Below are 26,908 nucleotides of genomic sequence, written 5' to 3' on the forward strand. Positions count from 1 at the left end.
ACTCAACTCGCCGTGTTTGGAGGAAGAGAAATTCTGCCTATGACCCAAAGAACACCGTCCCCACTGTCAAGCATGGAGGTGGAAACATTATGTTTTGGGGGTGTTTCTCTGCTAATGGCACAGTACTACTTCACCAAATCAATGGGGGAATGGATGGAGCCATGTACCGTCAAATCCTGAGTGACAACCTCCTTCCCTCCACCAGGACATTAAAAATGACTCATGGCTGGGTCTTCAAGCACGACAATGACCTGAAACATACAGCCAAGGCAACAAAGGAGTGGCTCAAAAAGAAGCACATTAAGGTCATGGAGGGAGCTGAAGATCGGAGTTGCCAAGCGACAGCCTCGAAACCTTAATGATTTACAGATGATCTGCAAAGAGGAGTGGGCCAAAATTCCATCTAACATGTGTGCAAACCTCATCATCAACTACAAAAAAGGTCTGACTGCTGTGCTTGCCAACAAGGGTTTTGCCACCAAGTATTAAGTCTTGTTTGCCAAAGGGATCAAATACTTATTTCTCTGTGCACAATGCAAATAAATATATATAATTTTGACAATTGGATTTTCAGTTATTTTTTTTTATATAATCTATCTCTCACTGGTAAAATTAACCTAGCCTAAAAATTCTAGACTGTTCATGTCTTTGACAGTGGGCAAACTTACAAAATCAGCAAGGGATCAAATACTTATTTCCTTCACTGTATATTCAAGTATATACATGTATTTCATTCATACAGTGAAGTTCCCAGGACCCGAGAACCTGATAAATAAATAAATGATCCCAACATGTAGCATTCCCCCAAGATGAGTTCTCAGCACAACATATACACTACCGTTCAAAAGTTTAGGGTCACTTAGAAATGTCCTTATTTTTTAAAGAAAAGCACAGCTTTTTTCAATCAAGATAACATTTAATTAATCAGAAATACACTCTATACATTGTTAATGTGCTAAATGACTATTCTAGCTGCAAACGTCTGGTTTTTAATGCAATATCTACATAGGTGTATAGAGGCCCATTTCCAGCAACCATCAGTCAAGTGTTCTAATTGTACATTGTGTTTGCTAACTGCGTTAGAAGGCTAATGGATGATTATAAAACACTTGAAAACCCTTGTGCAATTATGTTAGCACCACTGTAAACAGTTTTGCTGTTTAGAGGAGCTATAAAACTGACCTTCCTTTGAGCTAGTTGAGAATCTGGAGCATTACATTTGTGGGTTCGATTAAACTCTCAAAACGGCTAGAAAAAGAGAGCTTTTATGTGAAACTCGACAGTCTATTCCTGTTCTTAGATATGAAGGCTATTCCATGCGAGAAATTGGCAAGAAACTGAAGATTTCCTACAACGGTGTGTACTACTCCCTTCAGAGGACAGCACACACACGCTCTAACCAGAGTAGAAAGAGAAGTTGGAGGCCCCGCTGCACAACTGAGCAACAAGACAAGTACATTAGAGTCTCTAGTTTGAGAAATAGACGTCTCACAGGTCCTCAACTGGCAGCTTCATTAAATAGTACCCGCAAAACGCCAGTGTCAACGTCTACAGTGAAGAGGCGACTCCGGGATGCTGGCCTTCAGGGCAGAGTAGCAAAGAAAAAGCCATATCTGAGACTGGCTAATAAAAGGAAAAGATTAATATGGGCAAAAGCATACAGACATTGGACAGAGGAAGATTGGAAAAAAGTGTTATGGACAGACGAATCGAAGTTTGAGGTGTTTGGATCACACAGAAGAACATTTGTGAGACGCAGAACAACTGAAAAGATGCTGTAAGAGTGCCTGACGCCATCTGTCAAGCATGGTGGAGGTGATGTGATGGTCTGAGGTTGCTTTGGTGCTGGTAAAGTGGGAGATTTGTACAAGGTAAAAGGGATTTTGAATAAGGAAGGCTATCACTCCATTTTGCAACGCCATGCCATACCATGTGGACAGCGCTTGATTGGAGCCAATTTCATCCTACAACAGGACAATGACCCAAAGCACACCTCCAAATTATGCAAGAACTATTTAGGGAAGAAGCCGGCAGCTGGTATTCTATCTGTAATGGAGTGGCCAGCGCAGTCACCAGATCTCAACCCCATAGAGCCGTTGTGGAAGCAGCTTGACCGTATGGTACGCAAGAAGTGCCCATCAAGCCAATCCAACTTGTGGGAGGGCCTTCTGGAAGCATGGGGTGAAATTTCTCCCGATTACCTCAGCAAATTAACAGCTAGAATGCCAAAGGTCTGCAATGCTGTAATTGCTGCAAATGGAGCATTCTTTGACGAAAGCAATGTTTGAAGGAGAAAATTATTATTTCAAATAAAAATCATTATTTCTAACCTTGTCAATGTCTTGACTATATTTTCTAGTCATTTTGCAACTCATTTGATAAATATAAGTGTGAATTTTCATGGAAACACAAAATTGTCTGGGTGACCCCAAACTTTTGAACGGTAGTGTATTATAGAATGAGAACACTATCGGAGCCATCTTGGTTCATCATAACTCATAGGAACATTCTAAAAAAAAAATCTAAAAAACTGATTGTCCCATGTCCTGCAATGGCGGCACTCATTCCAACAGGAAGGACTAGTGATCTCAGCTCTGGGATTTGTTGTAGCTGACTTTGTATGGGACTATATATAATATTCTATTAATCTTGAATTGGTTGCTCGTAACAAGTATTGTCTCCCTTGAACTGGAAAAACAAGGTCCATTCACTACTACAGGCCCAGGTCTGGAGTTAAATGGCACACTAATGAAAAAGACCAGCACTTTACAGTTTAAAATTTCTTCACAAGCCAGCGACCATTGTGTCCACAAACCTATGACACTGTTTTATCCGATAACGGCAGCAACCACTGCAATACTACATGAGGCTGCATGAAAGGTGGAGACAATTCACTATATGTCCTTCCCAAGAAGCTGAAGACAAAAACTTGCCCTATATGGTTTATAACTCGTTACTGCATACAACGCAAAGTCAGAGACTAAAAATAATCTCCTCTGTGATTTTATGGAATTGTTATGTAAATAAATCCTGAATTCAATAACCTTCTGCTATTTACTATGTTATAAGTGCATATGAGATTACACTGACATCCCTTTATTAACATTTCACTTTTATATTTGTTATATTTCTTTCCATTTTATTTGTAACTACAGTAAAAGTAATTTAATTCAGCACTTCATAGTCCAGAAATTCTGATAATCCACAATGCAACAAAAAACCCCTGCAGAATTAACAGAGGTTCACCTGATAACCCGGCATTTAGTGGGTTGTGTTAGATCTTCACTCCATGATGTACCTTCAATAGCTCAATGGCCTCTCCAGAAGATGATAATGAAATATCTAATGTAAGCAATGGCATTAAAAAAAATATGTGCTATCTCTCTATTGTCAGCACATCAGTACCAGGGACTTTATTGCTACCTTCAAGAGTCACCATATGTTGCCACATATATATATATATATATATTTGTATGTACTATGTGTATGTGTACAGGCATCTCATGGAATTTTTATATATATACATATATATATATATACACCAGTTAGATGACTTCTAACGCTAGTATTGTGACCTCACAGCATGTCATGGTAACTTATAGAACACTTTGACTTCACAGTATGAAATTTGTCAAGGTAGCTTGTAGAAAGAACCCTGGTGCTTTGACCTAACAAAAAAAAAATATGTCATAAGTGTAGTGATGACTTCATCACGTTCTATACCACATTTACGTCTCTTGAAGAAAATCACTGCCTTACAGACTCCCAAGGGTAAGGCAGTAGCTATGTGTTTCGTGATAAACGAAGCCAAAATGGATTGTGTAATGGAGGAACAGAAGAGGAGAAGAACCCAAAGAGAACGGGTTCTGATACAGAGGAGGGGAATCAATGAACAGCAGGAACCATTGTTCGCTTTAGGGCGAAATGACAATCAACCACCTGATATGGACAATGACGCCTCAGAAATGGCGTCTAAAAGACAGAATTTGGAGAGATTAAGAAAGATCAAGAGACATGAAATGCTTACAGAGAAAAGGAAAATGGAGAACCTCATGGAATCTGACTCAGCAAACTCCGCCGATGAAGAACTTCAAATGACGATCCTTAACACCAGAAAGGAAATCAGAGAACTGATCGCTGATAGAAGGAGGACAAACAACGATAAAATCCTCCAAAAGCGGAGAAATATGATCAGCACAGAGTTAGAGCTGGAGGAGGTTTTCCCAGAAACACCAAGCCATGTCCCATTCTCCAGATCTGTAAGCCGAGAAACACCAAACCTACAAAGTGAGGCAAGCCAGAAGAGAATCAAAAACAACAGAGACTGGGTTGTCCAATGTAGGAGGCGTCTCATATATGCAAGACCGATAGTGAATGGAAATGGTGCTTTAAGAAGGTCCAGATCATCAGCTATAAACATGTCCTTCACGAAGCCCAAACAAGACTCATGGGATGCTTCTAAACCCAAAAGTTCATTTGACAAAGATGCACCAGGTAAGATGGAAATAATTCAATATAATAAGACTGGAGGGGATGAGGTGGGGTCTACTCTTAATATTATGCATCATTATATAAAACATAAAATATAATATATTTTCTTTCTTTGCTTTTCTTTCTACATTTTTTTACAAGAATATAATTCAAGTAAGTCAGTTTATGACCTGGATTTAATAATGAACCTTCTTACATTTCAGCAGATGGAAGCTTTAAACTAACCTCCGACATAGCGGTGATGCCAGTAGAAGACCTTGGTTATGCCAGTAGCCGTACTCCATCCCCAAAAGAATTGGTCAACACAATGAAACCTATTGACCTTGACAATCTAAAATTTCAGAAAATCCTTGGAGAGGGGAACTACGGAAAAGTAAGTGGCCAAAACATGTAATAAACTTCTTCTAGTCATTAGACACCACTTTTACACATCATAGAGTTTGGTCTGACCTGTTATGGTCCTTCTCCAGGTCATCTTGGCATCAGATCCCGTCAGTGAAGAACTGCTGGCTGTTAAAATCATGGCCAAGAGTCAAACTGTGGACAAAATCTTTGCAGAGCTGGAAGTACTGGAAATTGCCGCTGGAAGCCGCTTTCTAACATCTATGCGGGCATCTATAGAGACACCAAGTGATTATATCATTGTAATGGACTATATGGCTGGAGGAGACCTATTTAACTTAATGGCAGAATGGATGCCGTTTGATATACAGAACACAAGGTAAATTTCTTATAGCTGAATCCTATAAATCTGCTGCATGTTACATTGTAGTCCTAGAGCAATGGACAAAAACAGGAGAAGATGAAGACATGAGGAGGACACTTCTTATGTTTTCTGAATGATTTTGTATGTAACCCTTGTTAAATCCTCTACTTTCTACTCCATAGATTGTTTGCGGCAGAGATGGTCTGCGGACTCCAATACTTGCATGAGCATGGCGTCATACATCGGTAATTACTTATATCTTTAGACATTAAAATATCACCGTTGGCTTCTTAGTTGTCATCTTACAGATCTTGTCATTACAGTCTTACCAGAAAGGAATATTTTTTTCTACATTTTTAAAACATAATTTCCTATTGTTTAACCCCTTGACGCACCATGACGTACCGGCACATCATAATGCAGGGGGAGAAGTATGGAGCGAGCTCACAGGCTGAGCGCGCTCCATATGCTGCGGGTGTCGGCAATGTTTTACAGCCAATACCCAGGAGTAACAGCCGGGATCGCAACCGCAGCATCTGAGGTGTTATAGAGAGGGGGCACCCCCCTTCAACAGCGCATCGGCGGCCCCATAGCACAATCGAGGGTCGCCAATGATTGTCATGGCAGCCCAGGAGGCCTAATGAAGGTGCCCTGGACTGCCTTTACTTCTGCCTCTGTTAAGCCCTGCTTATGGCTTAACAGAAGCCTGTAAAAATGACTATACACTGGAATACATTAGTATTGCAGTGTATTGTGCCAGTGATCTAACAATCACTGCTTCAAGTCCCCTAGGGGGACTAATGAAATGTGTAAAAAAAAAAAAAGTTAAATAAAGTTTTTAGTAGTGAAAAAAAATTCAAAAAATTAGAAGTTCCAAAAACTTTCCTTTTCCCATTTTTCTCTAAAGTAATGTAAAAAATAAAAAAATAAACAAAATTGGTATCGCTGTGTCCGTAAAAGTCTGAACTATAACAATATAGCATTATTTAATTAGCAAGGTGAACGCCGTAAAAAGAAAAAAATATAAAAACAACTGAATCGCTGTTTTTTGGTCGACTTAGCGATACATTTTTTTAATAAAAAGTGTTCAAAAACTCGTATGTATCAAAAAATTGTACCAATAAAACCCACAGCTCGTGCCGTAAAAAATAAGCCCTCATATCGCTCAATCGACAAAGAAATAAAGAAAATTATGGCTTACAGAATGTGGTGACACAAATAATTTTTTTTTCGAACAAATCGTTTTTTCTTTGTAAAAGGAGTAAAACATTAAGAAAACTATATAAATTTAGTATCACCGTAATCATATTGACCAGCAGAAAAAGGCTAAATTATTGTTTTTGACGTACGGTGAAAGACCTAAAAACGAAACCCAAAAGAAAATGGAGGAATCACAGTTTTTTACAATTCCACACCACAAATAATTTTTTTTCCGTTCCCCAGTATTATACGGTACTTCAAACAGTGCCAGTAGAAACTACAACTTCTCCTGCAAAAACTAAGCACTCACACCACTCCATTGACGGAAAAATAAAAAAGTTATGGCTCATAGAAGGTGGGGAGTGAAAAACGAAAATCAAAAATCAAAAAATGGCTTGGACTTCAAAGGGGTTAAAATATCTTTCATGAATTATCCATAGAAATAAGTGTCTGCTCTTTCTCTCCGCAGTGACCTGAAGCCTGAAAATATTCTCCTCGATGACGTCGGACACATCAAAATCGCCGACTTTGGCTTATCAGCAGTGAATGTGTTTGGGGAGGACACAATATATGACTTTTTAGGCTCTACTGGTTACGTTGCTCCAGAGGTAAGGAACATTCCTGTCTGGATTACGCAGATAGTAGGATTGAGTAGTTATCTGATACTTACAACCTCTTATATATAACTTTCTAAATGACCCAATAGAATTCCTACCTATCTTTCTTATATCTAATCACAAACCAGTCCTCATAGCCCCCTGTGTGTAAAGCCCCTCACCAGTATATTCAGCCGATCTTCTATTTGATGTTTTACCAGGTGATGAACGGTGAACACTACAACCATCTGGTGGACTCCTTTTCCTTTGGCGTCATCTTATTTACAATGAGCGTAGGTGAGCAGCCATTCAATGGCTATGGCTCACTGGACGATTACGATCAGTCACTAGAGGAGGATGTCCCTTCATTTCTACCTGGGATGTGTCCAGTTATCATAGAATTCATAGAAGGGGTAAGTAGAATTGGTAGAGGGGAAGAGGATTATAAAAAAGGAAAGAACATAAAAGTTGAACAGCAGGTAGACATTTCACCCAGAACAAGATATCATCAATAATACATGAATATAATGCTTTCTCTCACTTTTCAGCTCCTCAGTAAATCTCCATGCAGCCGGCTGGCAATAACATCGTCCATCAGATCTCACCCATTCTTCCGCTCAATAGACTGGGGCGATGTGGAGTCCGGCAGGGCCCAGCCGCCATTTCAATGGGACTTTGTAAGTATAACACCAAGGGACATCCATAGTGTCAGAATAGCTCAGTAACGCACACATGCACTGTAACCTTATCATTATATTAGCTTACGGTCTAGATCCTCACTTACTACACTTTCATAGCGACATGTTTTGTATTATATTTTCCAGATGTGGGTGTAATGATAAATACATTTCACTTATTTGTAAGTAAAGGGTCTTCCACTTACAGTAAAATTTGTTATAGTACTTTACTTACACAACTTGAAAACCCCCAGTTATACAGTATATATGTAAAGAGCTGATTCTTAGACATGTATATTTTTCTTCTTACAGGAGTAAGTGGCTGCTATAAATCAGCCCCATTCCAGTAACATCAAGGAATGAATTAGTCTTTACCGATTTGTGACAAATTTACAGAGATTCCACCACTGAACACAACGCCTTCTTCTACTGACAATAGAAGACCAAAAGGAAACAATGGTCAGACAAGGAAGCTGCTGAGACAAAAAGACAGCTCCTTTTCCCGTTGACCATAGACACCCAAAAGGTTGCTGCTAAGATAGAAAGCAGCATCTTCACCTACCGACGATGGGCAGACAGAAGTAAGCTGCTGAAACAAAAAAAACAGCTCCTTTACCTACTGCCCATAGACAGACAGAGGGAAGCTGCTAAGATAAAAAGCAGCTCCTTCACCTACCAAAAATGGTCAGACAGAAGGAAGCTGCGGAGTCAACAAACAGCTCCTTCTCCTACTGACCATAGAGACTCAGAAGGAAGATGCTGAGATAAAAAAAAAGCAGCTCCTTCACATACTGACAATGGTCAGTCAGAAAAAAAGTTGTTAATAAAGAAAACAGCTCCTTCTGCTACTGACCATAGACACCCTGAAGGAACCTGCTGAGGTAGAAAGAAGCTCCTTTACCTACCGACAATGGGCAGAGAGAAGGAAGCTGCTGAGAGAGAAAACAGCTCCTTTACCCACTGCCCATAGACAGACAGAAGGAAGGTGCTGCGAGAAAAAACACAAAAAAGCAGCTCCTTCACCTATCATTCTTGGACAGACAGAAGGCCGAATGGTTGTAGGAAGAATTTATAGAGGAATCCAGGGAAAACTCCAACTAGACAGGTCACACTGCAAACATTCCTGCTCTTTTCCTCTCCATCACGTGTGATCCAGATCTGGACTTCCAAAGACAACATACAAGTTTATGCCAAGGCCTGAAGAGCGGAATCAACATCATCTGCTCCTTTTTTTTGGAAATGACTAACTCTAAAGTCTTTCCTTCTTTGCGTGATGATAACAACTTCCATGCATGAATAAAAATATAAACATCTCTGAAGGTTTTGGTGAAATTCTTTCCTTATACAGAACTTATTTTACAATTTTTTGTAATGATTATCATAAAAAGATACGATTTTGCGGGGGGAGCAAGATAAGATCAATATCCATTTTATTTTTGCTAAGTTGTGTCAAGTAAGGCAATGGAAACCACCAGTCTGGTCATTCCGGAACATGATCGACCATCTATGACCTCCTGCTCATGGTTGGCTATATTGAGGCCCTTTAATATATCATTATAAGACTTCTGTAGCTCAATATATGCTGGATGAGGCAGAAAGAACAAAAAGAAGGCAATGGGCGAGGGACATATTGGTATATAAATATTTTGCTTGTGCCTGCTCAGTGGCGTAACTACCGCCGTAGCAGCCGTAGCGGCTGCTACGGGGCCCGCGGCATTAGGGGGCCCGTGTCACCCGCCGGCACTGGCCCCCACAATGGCCGCAGGCTCCGCTAGCAGCCGCTATGGCTACTACAGCGTGACGCCACTGAACACTACGGCAGAGCAGGGAGGTATCTCCCCGCTCTGCCATTAAACAAAAGACATGTATCCCCTATCCACAGGATCTCCACAGGACAGGGGATACATGTGTGATCGCTGGCAGCGATAGGGAGAATGGGGGACTGAAAGTCCCCTGAAGTTCTCCATCACAAATCTCGGACTTCCGGGGTCTGTGTCGGCAGCTCCGTAGAAATGAATGGAGCGCCGGTCGCGCTTGTGCCGCATGTGTGACCAGCGTTCCTTTCATTTTTATTAAGCTGCCGACACAGACGCCGGAAGTCAGAACTTAGTCATGGAAAACTTCAAGAAACTTTCAGTCCCCCGTTCTCCCTATCAATGCCAGCGATCACACATGTATCCCCTATCCTGTGGATAGGGGATGCATGTTATTTGTAGGACACACTATAGGTCGCATTTTTTTTTGAGGGGGGGCTGTATGGCGTTCACTGCAGGGAGGGGCTGTATGGCGTTCCCTGCAGGGGGGGCGCTGTATGGCGTTCCCTGCAGGGGGGGTGCTGTATGGCGTTCCCTACAGGGGGTGGGCGCTGTATGGCATTCCCTGCAGGGGGGGGCGCTGTATGGCGTTCCCTGCAGGGGGGGCTATATGGTGTTTCCTGCAGGGGGCGCTGTATGGCGTTCCATGCAGGGGGGGCTGTATGGCGTTCCCTACAGGGGGGCTGTATGGCGTTCTCTACAGTGGGGGCTGTATGGCGTTAGCGCCATACAGCCCCCTCTGTAGAGAACGCCATACAGTCCCCCTCTAGATAACGCCATACAGTCCCCCCTGTAGATAACGCCACACAGCCCCCCTTGTAGATAACGCCACACAGTCCCTCCTGTAGATAACGCCACACAACCCCCCCTGTAGATAACGCCACACAGTCCCTCCTGTAGATAACGCCACACAGTCCCCCCTGTAGATAACGTCACACAGTCCCACCTGTAGATAACGCCACACAGTCCCCCCAGTAGATAACGCCACACAATCCCCCCTGTAGATAACGCCACACAGTCCCCCCTGTAGATAACGCCACACAGTCCCCCTGTAGATAACGCCACACAGTCCCCCCTGTAGATAACGCCACACAGTCCCCCCTGTAGATAACGCCATACAGTCTACAGGGGGGGCTGTATGGCGTTATCTACCGAGGGGGCTGTAAGGCGTTATCTACAGGGGGGGCGCTGTATGGCGTTATCTAAAGGGGGGTGCTGTATGGCGTCATCTACAGGGGGGGCTGTAAAAAAGGCACTATCTATAAGGGGGGGGGGTTGTGTGACACCCAGGGGAGGGGGGGCCCCAGTCAAAAGTTTGCTATGGGGCCCAATCTTTCCTAGTTACGCCCCTGTGCCTGCTGTTAGCAAGAAGCTAACTTCAGTATCCTCAGTCTGTTGTTTTGCTATACAATGTTCACATTACCATGTCATATATAGAGTACTAGTGCCAGGCAGTGTGGTAAATGTGCCATTCACTGCCCAAATACAGAACGCCCATGATAGAGCCGTGTCATTCTCTTTTGTTCAAAAATGTTCAGGTTTTTGAAACACTTGGTGGCAGAGGTGTAACTTAAAGCTCCTGGGTCCCAATGCAAAATCTATATGAGGGCCCCTCTCGTATTAAGTGCTATTCATAATACTGGTGTTTTCTATGTGACCGATGCCTCTAAGGCCCGCAACTGCTACCACTGCACCTCTTCTAGCTACACCCCTGGTTATTGGACAACTAATATGGCCATCATTATGGCCCCCATAGAGGTCGTCACCAAACTTTCCAAGTTCCTACAACACGTCTGCCTAGTTCTGCAGTGATACATCAGCCAGTTCTATATACAGGCAGATCTAATAATCTTTATTAATATGGCGCCAACATATTCCGGAGCACTTTACAATTCAGATTTTCCAATCAGGCCACCAGATATATTTATGATAGACGAACTTACCCACCGGCATGCATCTTTTGGCAACCCCCAAGCCCATTACCCTTCCTTCCCTCATGATGAACTGGACGTCGCTTAGAGCTACAAGAGCTCTGTATGTCCTGGTAAAGAGAAGGGAATTATCTTACCCACCATTAATGGGTAAGATAGTTCCAGATTAAGGAACTGGAGGAAATAGCAGAATGCCCCCCAGTTACTGGTCTCTGCTGCAGGGACTTCATCAGCAACATCACTGCTGCAGGGTATTTGTTGCTTCGCACTACCATTAACACTGTTCCTGAGGGTCCACACTGTGGCTGTCACTGTATAAGGTAACACTATACTGTGGACCCTCAAGTTACAATATTTATTGGTTCTGGGACAACCATTGTAACTTGAGACCATAACTCTATGGAAAACTAGTAATTGGTTCCAAAGCCCCTAAAATGTCAACTAAAATTATTATTATGATTAATAATAATAATAATAATAATAATAATAATAATAAAAATTAGATAAAGCAAATAACTAACAGATAAAGTCAGAAATAGCTGCTGGAAGCTGTTAATCACGTTCTATGATGAGGACAGGAGTTTATTCAGAGTCCTGTACAGCACAGTGTGCCAGAAAAATAACAAGGGGCCGCCCTCACCTGGTGTCCAAAGGAGCAACTCATCCTGGCACAGGTAAAGAGTCATACAGGACATGTAGTACTGTATTGTACTGTAGAGAGGCGCTCATGGCCAATGTGTCTGGCACTTAATATGCGCCTTTCATTGTACAGACAGCCCATTGTTAGTAATATTATATTGAGGGGCACACTTTGTAGGTGGCACTGTATGGGAGCAGAATCTGACTGGCCCTGTTGCCACTATATAACATGCCTCAGCTGCTGCAGGCCCTCATCTTGAATAATTTCATGTTATTCAATCAGTGATATGAATATTATTTCTTTATCTATCTATCTATCTATCTATCTATCTATCTATCTATCTATCTATCTATCTATCTATCTATCTATCTATCTATCTAATATCTATCTATCTATCTATCTATCTATCTATCTATCTATCTATCTATCTATCTATCTATCTATCTATCTATCTATCTATCTATCTATCTATCTATCTATCTCATATCTATCTATCTATCTATCTATCTATCTATCTATCTATCTATCTATCTATCTATCTATCTATCTATCTATCTATCTATCCATCTATCATCTATCTATCTATCTATCTATCTATCTATCTATCTATCTATCTATCTATCTATCTATCTATCTATCTATCTATCTATCTATCTATCTATCTATCTATCTAATTTTTATCTATCTATCTAATTTGCTTGTAGGGACATAATTAAAAAATAATCTTAAAGAACATCTTAATAAAGAATATAAGATTCACCTTTTTTTTTAGACTTATCTGATAAAAGCAAAATTAATATCGATGAAGTTAATTTCATGTCAGTTATTTATTCTGAGGTTCCATACTTTTAAGGTAAATTGAATGTACTTTTCTTGGACCGAACAATAATCCAGAATATGTAGCAATCCAGAAATGCTGGATTAAATACATTTTTAGGAGATAAAAGGAACACACATACCTTGCCCCATTTAAACTGTATTTTCACTATATTTCTCTTAACCAAAGAAAAGAAAATGCTCCTTGATATCATTCATAGAACAAGAGAAACTGAATGAGCCTTATTAATTGGACTTGTGGTGAAATCAGTCTTGTGTATGTCATGAGGAAATATGAGAGATCCAGTGGCGTAACTACCAGTGGCGGATTAAGTAGACGATGGGCCCTGTGCTCTTTCCCAAACATGGGCCCCCCTTCCGCACCGCCGCCCTTCAGTGCCGTAACTATTTTTAACATTACCTTTTTGGGCAGGCATTAACAAATGGGTGTTACAATTCCCCTTGTCACAGGGCTGTGTCCCTACATACTGACAGTATCACACTGTGCAGGGACACATCCTCCTGACAAGGGGAATTGTCTATCAGTCCTGGACTGCAGAAAGACTTTTTGTGAAATACAAGGATTTCCTATAATAAACATGTCAGGAGAGGCGACAGATTCTCTATAAATCTAGTGACTCACATGTGACGACGTCTCAGATTCTAGTAGTTTTTTTCCTCTTTTCTTCTCCATCCGGTCCAGAGCACATGACGACTTCTGCCGGCCATGACTGATTTCTGCAGAATTTGCCACTCAGATGTCTGCGGCTCCTCACTTTCCCAACATATCCACGCCTATAAATGAAAATAAATATATCATGGTGCCACATACTGTACCCCTAAATATAATAGCACCAAACACTTTGCAGCTGAATATAATACCAAACACTGTAAAACACCACATACACACAGCCCCCTATACATAGCGCCACACACAGCCCCCTGTACATAGCGCCACACACAGCCCCCTGTACATAGTGCCACAAACAGCCCCTGTGTATATTACACACCCCCATAGATAGCGCCACACACAGCCCCCTGTACATATCACACATCCCCCCGTAGAGAGCGTTACACACAGCCCCCTATAGATACAAATGAATATCCCCCCAAACGGAAATCTTTAGCAAAGTTTCCATCACCATTGAGATCAATGGTGATGCAAACGGAAATTAAGGTTTCCATTTGCCTTTCCGTTGAGGGGTTAACCAGACGGAACCCCTCAATGGAAGGGCAGCGGTGATGTGAAGAGGGCCCATGTGCATGTGTGATACTGTTTGTTGGACCCTGTATCTAAGCCTAAGGTAGGCTTAGATACAGGGTCCAGCAGACAGTATTCTTATGCAGTATAAGCTAGGGCCCTGTATCTAAGCCTAACACATGGTAGGCTTTAAAGGTTGTCCAGTCCCTAAACATTGATGGCCTATCTTCAGTATAGGCCATCAATAGCTGATGGGTTGGGGTCAAACACCCGGGACCCCCGCCAATCAGCTGTTTTGAATTGGTTGCAGCCGCTCGTACGAGTGCTGCTTCCCCTTCATTTCCATCACTTGCTCACACTGTAAATCGCTGACACGACCGTGTCGGCGATTAAGTGTGAGAAAGTGACCGGAATGAAGGGGAAGTAGCGCTTGTACGAGCGGCTGCAACCCCTTCAAAACAGCTGATTGGCGGGGGTCCCGGGTGTCGGACCCCAACCCATCAGCTTCAGCAAGACACTAGAATTAAACTTACCTCCTCTTCAGCCGTAGGTCCTCACTCCATCAAGTGTCGTGACGTTATGCGCTGCGCACTGCGCACAGCGCACAACGCTATAATGTCAGAACCTCTGATGCGCTCTAGGAAGAGGAGGAGTAAGTACTGTCAGTTACTATAGTAACAGGGGCTCGTGTAGTTTATTACATAGGCCCCAGTTACTTTAGTAACTTTTTCATTGATGTGTGAATGTGGCTGCCGCTAGCACCGGGGCCCCCTCCGGGGCTAGCGACGCCCCACCGGGTATGAGGGGGGCCGTGCGATTATGTGTGGTTCGGCCGGCCATGAGCCCCCCCGGGAGCCTTGGGCCCCGGGCTGCCTCCCGAACCGCCCTATTGATAATCCGCCACTGGCAACTACCACTGTATCAGCCATAGCGGCTGCTACGAGGCCCACGGCATGATGGTGCACATGCTGCCCGCCGTGATGTGCCCCCCCATGCCGGTGGCTCTGCTAGCAGTCGCTATGGCTACTACAGTGGTAGCAACGCCACATTTAATAGTATCTGCATCCTTAGGATGCAGATATTATTAATCACTATGGAAGAGCAGGGAGGTATCCAGCGTGATGACGTCACTGAATCACGCCGTCCTATGCATGAATCCAGTGGGCGTTGAGGAGCAGCTCAGTACGTCGCGGGAACGTGGCCTAGGTAAGTAGAACGTTTTTTGTTTTATTTGTTTTGGGGGCAATATATGGCACTATCTACAAGGGGGGCTGTATAGCACTGTCTACAGGTGGGCTGCATAGCACTATCTACAAGGGGGGGCTGTATAGAACTGTCTACAGGGGGTCTGTATAGCACAATCTACAGGGGGAGCTGTAAAGCACAATCTACAGGGGAGTACTATCTACAAAGGACGGCTATGTGTAGCACCCAGGGGAGGGGAGAGGGGCAGTCAAAAGTTTGCTATGGGGCCCAGTGTTTCCTAGTTACGCCCCTGGAGAGATCAATACATTGCTAAAAGGCTTAAGAAGCAATGAAGAAGGTAAATGATGGCTGGCTTTTGTATCTCTAAGAGTCATTTATAAAATTATAAAACTGTGTAGAAAAAGTTCTGCTAAATATGGAATTTGGTCATGAACGTGAAGGACAGTAAATGCTGCTAGGTTATTTCCATATTAAGTGAAGGGATTTTACCACTAAAGTAAGAACTAGAATATGCCATCACTTACTGATGGATAGAGGTCCAAGTGCCGGGACCCCCATAGATCTTTCCGGATTTTCCCTGTGCAGTGATGCTCCCATACAACCATTATTCAGGGAACTACAACACAGGAGGTGGATGGCATCAACTCTGGGCAGGTGAAAAAAGGCAGAATGTCCGTTCATTTTTTGGATTGGCAGGGACCCCGGAGAAAATACCCCCACCAATCAGAATTATAGCAAAATGCCATAACCATTATATGATGTTAATTGCTTTTTAAGCAAAGAATGTTACACTACAACATAGGTTTACCTTTCCTGAACCAATAAGTTTATAGTAGGTGAGTGCATGAATAACAATTTCCTAACAAGGTCTTAACCCCTTCCCGCTCCTTGACGTACTATTACGTCATGGCAGCTGTATCGTTCGCGCTCCATGCCGTAATAGTACGTCTCGGGAGTAACGGCCGTTTCGGCCGTCCTCCCGACACATACAGGAGCTGTGACGCTGCTGTCTTGTTCAGCAGCTGTCACAGCTCCTACAGCGGGGACCGATCGCTGTGTCCCCGCTGATTAACCCCTTAAAAGCCGCGTTCTATAGAGATCGCGGCTTTTTAGGGGTTAAGCTGCCATCGCCGGCCTGCTACGCGATAGCGGCCGGCGATGGTGACTATGGCAACCGGACACCAAACAATGGCGTCCGGCTATGCCATAGACGGAAGCCTAGTGGGTCCTGACAACGTCAGGACCCACTATGCTTGCTGTCAGTGAGTAGCTGACAGTTCTAATACACTGCACTACGCATGTAGTGCAGTGTATTAGAATAGCGATCAGAGCCTCCTGCCCTCAAGTCCCCTAGTGGGACAAAGTAATACAGTAAAAAAGAAGTTAAAAAAAGATGTGTAAAAATAAGAAAATAAAAGTTTTAAAAGTAATAAAAGTAAAAGTCCCACTTTTTCCCTTATCAGTCCTTTATTATTAATAAAAATATATAAACAAACAAATAAACTATACATAATTGGTATCGCCGCGTCCGTAACGGCCTGAACTACAAAATTATTTTGTTATTTATCCCGCACGGTGAACGCCGTAAAAAAAAATATTAATAAACCGTACCACAATCACAATTGTTTGGTCACTTCACCTCCCAAAAAATGGAATAAAAAGAGATCAAAAAGTCGCATGTAACTAAAAATGGTACTGATGGAAAATACAGTTCGTTACGCAAAAAATAAGTCCTCGCACGGCTTTATTGATTGAAAAATAAAAACGTTATGGCTCTTAGAATAAGGTAACACAAAAAGTGAATGATTGTTTACAAAACGTATTTTATTGTGCAAACGCCATAAGACATAAAAAAAAACTATAAACATCTGGTATCGCCGTAATCGTATCGCCCCGCAGAATAAAGTGAATATGTCATTTATAGCGCACGGTGAACGCTGTAAAAAAAAAAGTATACAAAAACAATAGTAGAATTGCTGTTTATTAGTCACCACGCCACCTAAAAATGGAATAAAAACTGATCAAAAAGCCGCATGCATGACATGAAAACTACAATGGATTCCTCAAGGGGTCTAGTTTCCAAATTGGGGTCACTTTTGGGGGGTTTCCAATGTTTTGGCACCACAAGACCTCTTCAAACCGGACATGGTGCCTAATAAAAAAGAGGGCTCAAAATCCGCTAGGTGCTCCTTTGCTTCGGAGGCCGGCGCTTCAGTCCATTACCGCCCGAGGGCCACATGTGGGATATTTCTCAAAACTGCAGAATCTGGGCAATACGTATTAATTTGTGTTTCTCTGATAAATCCTTTTGTGTTATAAAAAAAATGGTATAAAAAGAGTAAATTTCACCTCTACTTTGCTCTAAATTTCTGTGAAACACCTAAAGGGTTCATAAACTTTCTAAATGCTGTTGTGAATACTTTGAGGGGTCTAGTTTCTAAAATGGGGTGTTTGATAGGGGTTTCTAATATATGGGCCCCTCAAAGCAACTTCAGAAATGAACTGGAACCTAAAAAAAAAAATAAATGAGGCAATACTTCGCTTCTTACATTATACTGATAATGAGCCGTGCCCACTCCGAGATGACCCCAGTTTTGACCGTTTGTATAAACGGAGACCCCTATTAGACCGTTCCAGTGCCCGGTTTTCCCAAGCATACACCCCCGAGAAGTGTTTTTCTATTGATGAGTCCCTGGTACATTTTAAAGGGAGGGTTCAATTCCGCCAGTACCTGCCAGGTAAGAGGGCAAGGTATGGCGTGAAGATGTATAAGCTGTGCGAGAGTGCATCAGGGTATACCTACAGGTTTAGGATATATGAAGGAAAGGCCACCCCCAAACCAGACTGCATCCTGGACTACAATAGGTACATGGGAGGGATGGACTTGTAAGATCAAGCCCTGAAGCCCTACAGCGCCATGCGGTGTGGTATAAGAAGCTGGCCGGGCACATCATACAGATGGCTTTGTACAATGCGTATGTGCTACGTCGATGTGCAGGCCAGAGGGGAACTTTCCTGGAATTTCTAATCTTTAGGGACCAGGAAGGGGGGGCACCCAGTACTTCTGGAAGCGAGGCCACACGCATCGTACCAGGGCAACACTTTCCAGGAGAAGGTCCCCAAACCGGTGGAAAGGGAAAGAGTCAAAAGAGGTGCAGAGTCTGCTATAAGAGGGGGATAAGGAAGAACACAATATACCAATGTGACACGTGTCCCGAAAAACCAGGGTTCTGTATAAAAGATTGTTTTAAAATGTATCATACATCCCTTGATTTTTAATTTACCCTGATGCACTCCGCACAGCTTACCCCCCTCATCTTTCCCTTCTGAGCCCTGCCGTATGCCCAGGCAGCTGATAACAGCCACATGTAGGGTATTGTCGTACCCAGGAGAACCCACATTACAATTTAAGGGGTGTATATCTCCGGTGGCGCATGCTGGGCACACTATATTGGACACTGAAATGGCATATACATATATAAAATTGCAAATCTCACACTGCACCATCTGCTGCGCATTATCTTTTACACAGTACCTGTGGGGTCAAAATGCTCACTACACCTCTAGATGAATGTCTTAAGGGGTGTAGTTTTTAAAATGGGGTCACTTCTCGGGGGTTTCAACTGTACTGGTACCTCAGGGGCTTCTGCACACATGACTTAGCACCAGAAAAGCTCCAGTAGGCCAAATGGTGGTCCTTTCCTTCTGAGCCCTCCCATGGGCCCAAAGGGCAGTTTATCACCACAAATGGGGTATTGCCGCACTAAGGACAAATTGGGCAACAAAATGGGGTATGTTGTTCCTTGTGAAAATAAGAAATTTTGATCAAAAATGACATCTTATTGGAAAAAATATCATTTTTTTCATTTCACAGCCCAATTCAAATAGGTGCTGTGAAAAAACTGTGCAGTCAAAATGATAACAAAAACCATAAATGAATTCCTTGAGGGGTGTAGTTTCCAAAATGGGGTCACTTCTGGTGGGTTTCCATTGCTTTGATACCTCTGGGGCTCTGCAAATGCAACATGGCACCCGAAAACCAATCCTGCAAAATCTGGACTCCAACAAACACATAGCGCTCCTTTCCGTCTGAGCCCTCCCATGGGCCCAAACGGCAGTTTATCACCACAAATGGGGTATTGCCGCACTAAGGACAAATTGGGCAACAAAATGGGGTATGTTGTTCCCTGTGAAAATAAGAAATTTTGATCAAAAATGACATCTTATTGGAAAAAATATCATTTTTTTCATTTCACAGCCCAATTCAAATAGGTGCTGTGAAAAACCTGTGCGGTCAAAATGATAACAAAAACCATAAATGAATTCCTTGAGGGGTGTAGTTTCCAAAATGGGGTCACTTCTGGTGGGTTTCCATTGTTTTGATACCTCAACGCCTCTTCAAACCTGGCATGCTGCCTAAAATATATTCTAATAAAAAAGAGGCCTCAAAATGCACTAGGTGCTTCTTTGCTTCTAGGGCTTGTGTTTTAGTCCACGAGCGCAGTAGGGCCACATGTGGGACATTTCTAAAAACTGCAGAATCTGGACAATACATATTTAGTAGTGTTTCTCTGGTAAAACCTTCTCTGTTACTAAAAAAAAATTGAATAAAATTGAAATTCAGCAGAAAAAATGAAATTTGCAAATTTCATTTCCAATTTGCTTTAATTCCTGTGAAATGCCTGAAGGGTTAAAAAACTTTCTATATGCTGTTTTGAATACTTTGAGGGGTCTAGTTTTTAAAATGGGGTGTTTTATGGGGGTTTATCATACATAGGCCCCTCAAATCCACTTCAGAACTGAACTGGCACCTTCAAAAAAAGGCTTTTGAAATTTTCTTAAGAATATGAGAAATTGCTGTTTATGTTCTAAACCTTGTAACGTCCAAGAAAAATAAAATAATGTTCAAAAAACGATGCCAATCTAAAGTAGACATATGGGAAATGTGAACTAGTAACTATTTTGGGTGGTATAACCGTCTGTTTTTCAAGCAGATGCATTTAAATTCTGAAAAATGCTATTTTTTGTAAATTTTCTCTAAATTTTGCAATTTTTCACAAATAAAGACTGAATATATCGACCAAATTTTACCACGAACATGAAGCCCAAAGTGTCACGAGAAAACAATCTCAGAATCGCTTGGATAGGTTTAAGCATTCCGACGTTATTACCACATAAAGTGAAATATGTCAGATTTGAAAAATGGGCTCTGAGCCTTAAGGCCCAAACTAGGCAGCGTCCTTAAGGGGTTAATATTGAGATCACTTAATTTACATACATAGAAAAGAGGAGGCCCCATAGAAAAAAAACATCAAAACGGGGCTACCCTACTGGTTCTCATTCACACTGCTATCACTATCCCAGAACATCTCTGCCTCCTTGACCCTATGTAGGAGAGAAGGGTGACAACATTCCCCATTCCCTAGTTTATTAAAATTACATTGTTTGGAGGAGTAAAGGGAGATCAAGTGTGGGTGCACTCTGGGGCATATGACTGCTGTGTAGGGGGACTATGGAGGCATGATACTGTATTGGGGCACTACGGGGTCATGATACTATGTGGGGGTGTTACGAGGCCATCATATTATGTGTGTGGAGCTTTACTGGGGCATTCTACTGTGTGGGGGCATTACTGGGGGATGGTACTGTGTTGGGGCACTATGGGGGCATAATACTGTGTGTTGGCACTTAGGGGGCATCATTACTGTGAGCTATCATCATTATAAAATAACCACAGGTTTATCCAATTAATTAACTCAGATAATGCAATAAATATCACACGGTGCCGTCCAGGGCAAAGTGAAGACTATGAAAAAACAATAAACAAAAAAAAGTATTCCTGGACAAAACCAGCACACTCGGAGTAGAAAAAGATTTAAAATTATTGATTTACTATAAATGAAATATCATAAGTTTATTGAATTTAAAAAAAAGAAAACGTTTGTATCTGTACTCTGCCCCTTCTAGATAGTGCCGCAAAAACACACACACACACACACACACAATGCTTCCTTTAGATGATTCCACACACAGTGCCCCCTCTAGATAGTGCCACAAACAGCTCCCCCTCTAGATAGTGCCACACACAAAGTGCTCCATCTAGACAGTGCCACACAAACAGAGCCCCCTCTAGATAGTTTCTCGCACACACAGTGCTAACTCTAAATATAGCCATACACACACAGAGCACCCTCTGGATAGTGCCACACACAGTGCCCCCCCCCCCTACATAGTGCATCACAGAAAAAGCGCCAAATGGTGGGGAAAGGAACTGATCATCCCCTTGCACCCACCAGCGCTAGTCAAATTGTTCAATTGCGTCTGCTTTCTAAATCCTGCTTCTCTGCCTTTTATCTTAACAATCGATTTGGAGAAGAGGTTGGTTCTCACCCCTGGGTCCATTGCCACCAATTGCCAATCTAAAACTGGCAGAGAAGCCGTGATTATTTATATTAGTATTTTTCTAATCAGGAGATGCTGGTAGAAAAATTGAAGAACAAGTATACCCTAAGTATGAGATGAGGAGGATAGGAAGAGAAGTAGGGGAAAATGTTGTCTCCAAATATTGGGATATGCTAAAACTGGACCCTAAATATGGTACCATGTTTCGTGCATATCCACGATTCGTTTATAAAGAAGAAAAATAATTAACAAATCAATTAGTGTGGGCCGATTTAAAACTACATAAAAACTCTAAACAGAACTTTTTAAGAACTCAAAAAATGTTTACTTTTCTATGTCTGGCATGTCAAAACGGCACCTCCATTGTAAAGGGTGGTATTTTTGTCAATGAAAGGTACTCAAATTAGTGTAAAAGGAAATTTTAAATGTAATTCAATAAATATTATATACATGCTAAAATGCCCATGTGGGAGATTGTGGGGGAGTGTACATTGAACAGACTTTGCAGTTTATTAACCCCTTCACGACTGCCATACGGCTATATACGTTCCAACTGCCGATGCCCTGTGTAGTTGTCACGTATATAAATGTTGGCAGCGTGCATCGGGGTTTAATGAGTGCAGAGCTGCTTCAGTGTGAGCGGCTCTGCACTAATCTATGTGCCGGCTCTCTCTACAAGTGCCGACACATCTTCCACTTAGTTTCATAAAACAAACGTGTTTTTTTAATGAAACTAAGTTAAGAAGTACAGCGCTGCTCACACTGAAGCAGTGATACACTTTTCTATATCTACCTGATTTCTCCCCTCGGCACCTTCCCCCTCCTCCTCCCTCGGTCCACGGCTTCTGCCCAGAGACAACGGAGCCAGTAAAGCTTGTTATCTGGGCAGATAAGGAGCTGATGATCACCATGACAGTCTAATCATGGTGATCATAGAAAAGTTTGTTTGCTTAACAAACTTTTAAAGTAGCCCTGAAATCTTAGCATTCTTCAGTCTCCCCCCACAGAGATCTAGAAGAGAGAAGAAGACTAATTGTCACAGAGCTGCAACAATATATATATACAGTGAAGGAAATAAGTATTTGATCCCTTGCTGATTTTGTAAGTTTGCCCACTGTCAAAGACATGAACAGTCTAGAATTTTTAGGCTAGGTTAATTTTACCAGTGAGAGATAGATTATATAAAAAAAAAAAAAAGAAAATCACATAGTCAAAATTATATATATTTATTCGCATTGTGCACAGAGAAATAAGTATTTGATCCCCTACCAACCATTAAGAGTTCATCCTCCTCCAGACCAGTTACACGCTCCAAATCAACTTGGTGCCTGCATTAAAGACAGCTGTCTTACATGGTCACCTGTATAAAAGACTCCTGTCCACAGACTCAATTAATCAGTCTGACTCTAACCTCTACAACATGGGCAAGACCAAAGAGCTTTCTAAGGATGTCAGGGACAAGATCATAGACCTGCACAAGGCTGGAATGGGCTACAAAACCATAAGTAAGACGCTGGGTGAGAAGGAGACAACTGTTGGTGCAAATGGAAGACATACAAAATGACTGTCAATCGACATCGATCTGGGGCTCCATGCAAAATCTTAATCCTGAGGAAGGTGAGAGCTCGGCCGAAAACTACACGGGGGGATCTTGTTAATGATCTCAAGGCAGCTGGGACCACAGTCACCAAGAAAACCATTGGTAACACATTACGCCGTAATGGATTAAAATCCTGCAGTGCCCGCAAGGTCCCCCTGCTCAAGAAGGCACATGTACAGGCCCGTCTGAAGTTTGCAAATGAACATCTGGATGATTCTGAGAGTGATTGGGAGAAGGTGCTGTGGTCAGATAAGACTAAAATTGAGCTCTTTGGCATTTACTCTACTCGCCGTGTTTGGAGGAAGAGAAATGCTGCCTGTGACCCAAAGAACACCATCCCCACTGTCAAGCATGGAGGTAGAAACATTATGTTTTGGGGGTGTTTCTCTGCTAAGGGCACAGGACTACTTCACCGCATCAATGGGAGAATGGATGGAGCCATGTACCGTCAAATCCAGAGTGACAACCTCCTTCCCTCCACCAGGACATTAAAAATGGCTCGTGGCTGGGTCTTCCAGCACGACAATGACCCGAAAAATACAGCCAAGGCAACAAAGGAGTGGCTCAAAAAGAAGCACATTAAGGTCATGGAGTGGCCTAGCCAGTCTCCAGACCTTAATCCCATCGAAAACTTATGGAGGGGGCTGAAGATCCGAGTTGCCAAACGACAGCCTCGAAATCTTAATGATTTACAGATGATCTGCAAAGAGGAGTGGGCCAAAATTCCATCTAACATGTGTGCAAACCCCATCATCAACTACAAAAAATGTCTGACTGCTGTGCTTGCCAAAAAGGGTTTTGCCACCAAGTATTACGTCTTGTTTGCCAAAGGGATCAAATACTTATTTCTCTGTGCACAATGCAAATAAATATATATAATTTTGACAATGTGATTTTCAGTTTTTAAAAAAAAATATAATCTATCTCTCACTGGTAAAATTAACCTAGCCTAAAAATTCTAGACTGTTCATGTCTTTGACAGTGGGCAAACTTACAAAATCAGCAAGGGATCAAATACTTATTTCCTTCACTGAATATATATATATATATATATATATATATATATATATATATATATAAAAATACTCACATATATAAATAGCTAAGATAAATATATACAAAAAAATACAAAAGTGTTTTTTATTTTTATTTTTTGTGATTTGTCTGCTCATAATAGAAATTAAAAGGATTGAATTAATTAAACTAATCTAGAAAATGAAAGCCTTGTAAAAAAAACAAAGTAAAAATTGTTCTGATATTCAAAGCGGTTCTTTAAATTATATTATCACTTAAAGAAGTGCATATCAGGAATTGAAGATTTGACCAGGACACAGGGGTATCAATGACTCTTGGTCATAAAAGCGTTAAACTACGCCTTAATGAACACCGGTCAGCAATTAGAATATTACAGCAAAAAATGAAAGAGGAGTAAAAAGAACTAAGGAAAGTTCTACATAAAGAAAAAAACAAACAACAAAAAACGTTTGGTGAGACAACCATTGCCAGACATTTCTTTGAGATGGCACATAAATATTTGATTTGAGATGGCCGGTATAAGAAAAAGTAGATGGAAGTGAGGATGAGCAGATAAAAAACACGGTTACTTCAAAGAGAAGTTTGTTGTATTTTTACATTTGACTCTTTGAGTCCTAAAGAGTTAATTGAAAACTGCAAATTCGGTGTGTATTTATAGGTACCTGTCCAACCATGTTGAACGAAAGGCTGGGTTCAAACCTGCGTTGCTACATTCTGTTGATCTGCTCCGATGCACAATGTTTATTAGGTTCCGTCGGCTTTCCGTCAGGGTGTCCCTAATTTTACCGGACACAATAGCGCAGCATGCTGCTCTAGTGACTCCGGTAAACTCCGGTAATCCCTGCCAGATCTCCGACGTAAGGCCCCTAACGCTGCTTCCGACGTAGTTGTGAATGAAGCCTAAGAAACATACACTATTGGATCTAGCGCTTGTGGAAAGACAGAGATACATTGTTTAATATTGAATATTTTGATAATATAAGTTGCAATATAACTATTATTATATAAATCTAACTATAATGATAGTCACATTACTAGCGGTGTTTTGTCGGGATGTTGATGCAACAGTCATGTTACATGGAAGGTTACATCATGGCGCTGCAATAAATGTGAAATTGTCACTGTATTCCTACAGATGTCCTGCCACTCGCTTGCACATGAACCAGATGTTTTGTTTATCTATTTAAATAGGGTTTTTTGCCATTAGAAAAAAAAGCCTAGCGATTAATTACACTTGTTATATAGTTACCGCCAAGGTTGGAAATAAGTGCAACATCTAAAATCTTCCACCGAAAACCAAAAGGCAAGAGTAAACAATTCCAAAAGCTGTAATTAAGCTTCAAGGATCCTGGACTTTCCCGGTGTATCACCAACTAGTCCATTGTTTCTCCCCTTAATTTAATTTGCTCCTACAGTTTAAAAACATATTGTCAGTATAATACTTTCATTTTTAACTATTCCAGTGATATATGATTATCTCCAGATTATATCCATAGTACTTTGGTATGTGCATTCTTATACATAGAGGACAGTATTATAATAGTTATATTCTTGTACATAGGGGCAGTATTATAGTAGTTATATTCTTGTTCATAGGGGGCAGTATTATAGTAGTTATATTCTTGTACATAGGGAGCAGTATTATAGTAGTTATATTCTTGTACATAGGTGGCAGTAATATAGTAGTTATATACTTGTACATAGGGGGCAGTATTATAGTAGTTATATTCTTATATATAGGAGCAGTATTATAGTAGTTATATTCTTATACATAGGAGCAGTATTATAGTAATTATATTCTTGTACATAGGAGTAGTATTATAGTAGTTATATTCTTGTACATAGTGGCAGTATTATAGTAGTTATATTCTTGTATATAGGAGCAGTATTATAGTAATTATATTCTTGTACATAGGAGGCAGTATTATGGTAGTTATATTCTTGTACATAGCAGTATTATAGTAGTTATATTCTTGCAGAAAGGGGGCAATATTATAGTAGTAATATTCTTGTACATAGGGAGAAGTATTATAGTAGTTATATTCTTGTACATAGGAGCAGTATTATAGTAATTATATTCTTGTACATAGGAGGCAGTATTATAGTAGTTATATTCTTGTACATAGCAGTATTATAGTAGTTATATTCTTGCAGAAAGGGGGCAATATTATAGTAGTAATATTCTTGTACATAGGGAGAAGTATTATAGTAGTTATATTCTTGTACATAGCAGTATTATAGTAGTTATATTCTTGCAGAAAGGGGGCAATATTATAGTAGTAATATTCTTGTACATAGGGAGAAGTATTATAGTAGTTATATTCTTGTACATAGGAGCAGTATTATAGTAGTTATATTATTGTACATAGGAGGCAGTATTATAGTAGTTATATTATTGTACATAGGGAGAAGTATTATAGTAGTTATATTCTTGTACATAGGGGCAATATTATAATAGTAATATTCTTGTACATAGTAGACCGTATTATAGTAGTTATATTCTTGTACATAGGGGGTAGTATTATAGTAGTTTTATTCTTGTATATAGGAGGCAGTATTATAGTAGTTATATTATTGTACATAGGAGGCAGTA

The 26,908-nt window shown here is 41.2% G+C and overlaps 1 protein-coding gene across 1 annotated transcript; it reads left to right on the forward strand.

The window, feature by feature from the left end:
• Nucleotides 1-3,774: 3,774 nt before the first annotated feature.
• Nucleotides 3,775-8,420, forward strand: LOC142747202 (serine/threonine-protein kinase Sgk1-like). The gene is made up of 8 exons (XM_075854964.1): nt 3,775-4,494; nt 4,695-4,864; nt 4,962-5,212; nt 5,380-5,442; nt 6,867-7,005; nt 7,215-7,406; nt 7,542-7,670; nt 7,983-8,420. Exons 1-8 carry the CDS (start codon nt 3,786-3,788, stop codon nt 7,986-7,988), a joined length of 1,659 nt encoding a protein of 552 aa, XP_075711079.1. The 5' UTR covers nt 3,775-3,785; the 3' UTR covers nt 7,989-8,420.
• The last annotated feature ends 18,488 nt before the right edge of the window (nt 8,421-26,908 follow it).

Source organism: Rhinoderma darwinii, chromosome 1, assembly GCF_050947455.1.
Source record: "Rhinoderma darwinii isolate aRhiDar2 chromosome 1, aRhiDar2.hap1, whole genome shotgun sequence".
Classification (NCBI taxonomy): Eukaryota; Metazoa; Chordata; class Amphibia; order Anura; family Rhinodermatidae; genus Rhinoderma; species Rhinoderma darwinii.

Bases quoted from the DNA above. Each gene is read 5' to 3' on its own strand.
- LOC142747202 (XM_075854964.1), top strand. From the start codon at position 3,786: ATGTGTTTCGTGATAAACGAAGCCAAAATGGATTGTGTAATGGAGGAA. The intron at 5,213-5,379 runs GTAAATTTCTTA...TCTACTCCATAG, and splicing joins TTTGATATACAGAACACAAG to ATTGTTTGCGGCAGAGATGG. The intron at 5,443-6,866 runs GTAATTACTTAT...TTCTCTCCGCAG, and splicing joins GAGCATGGCGTCATACATCG to TGACCTGAAGCCTGAAAATA.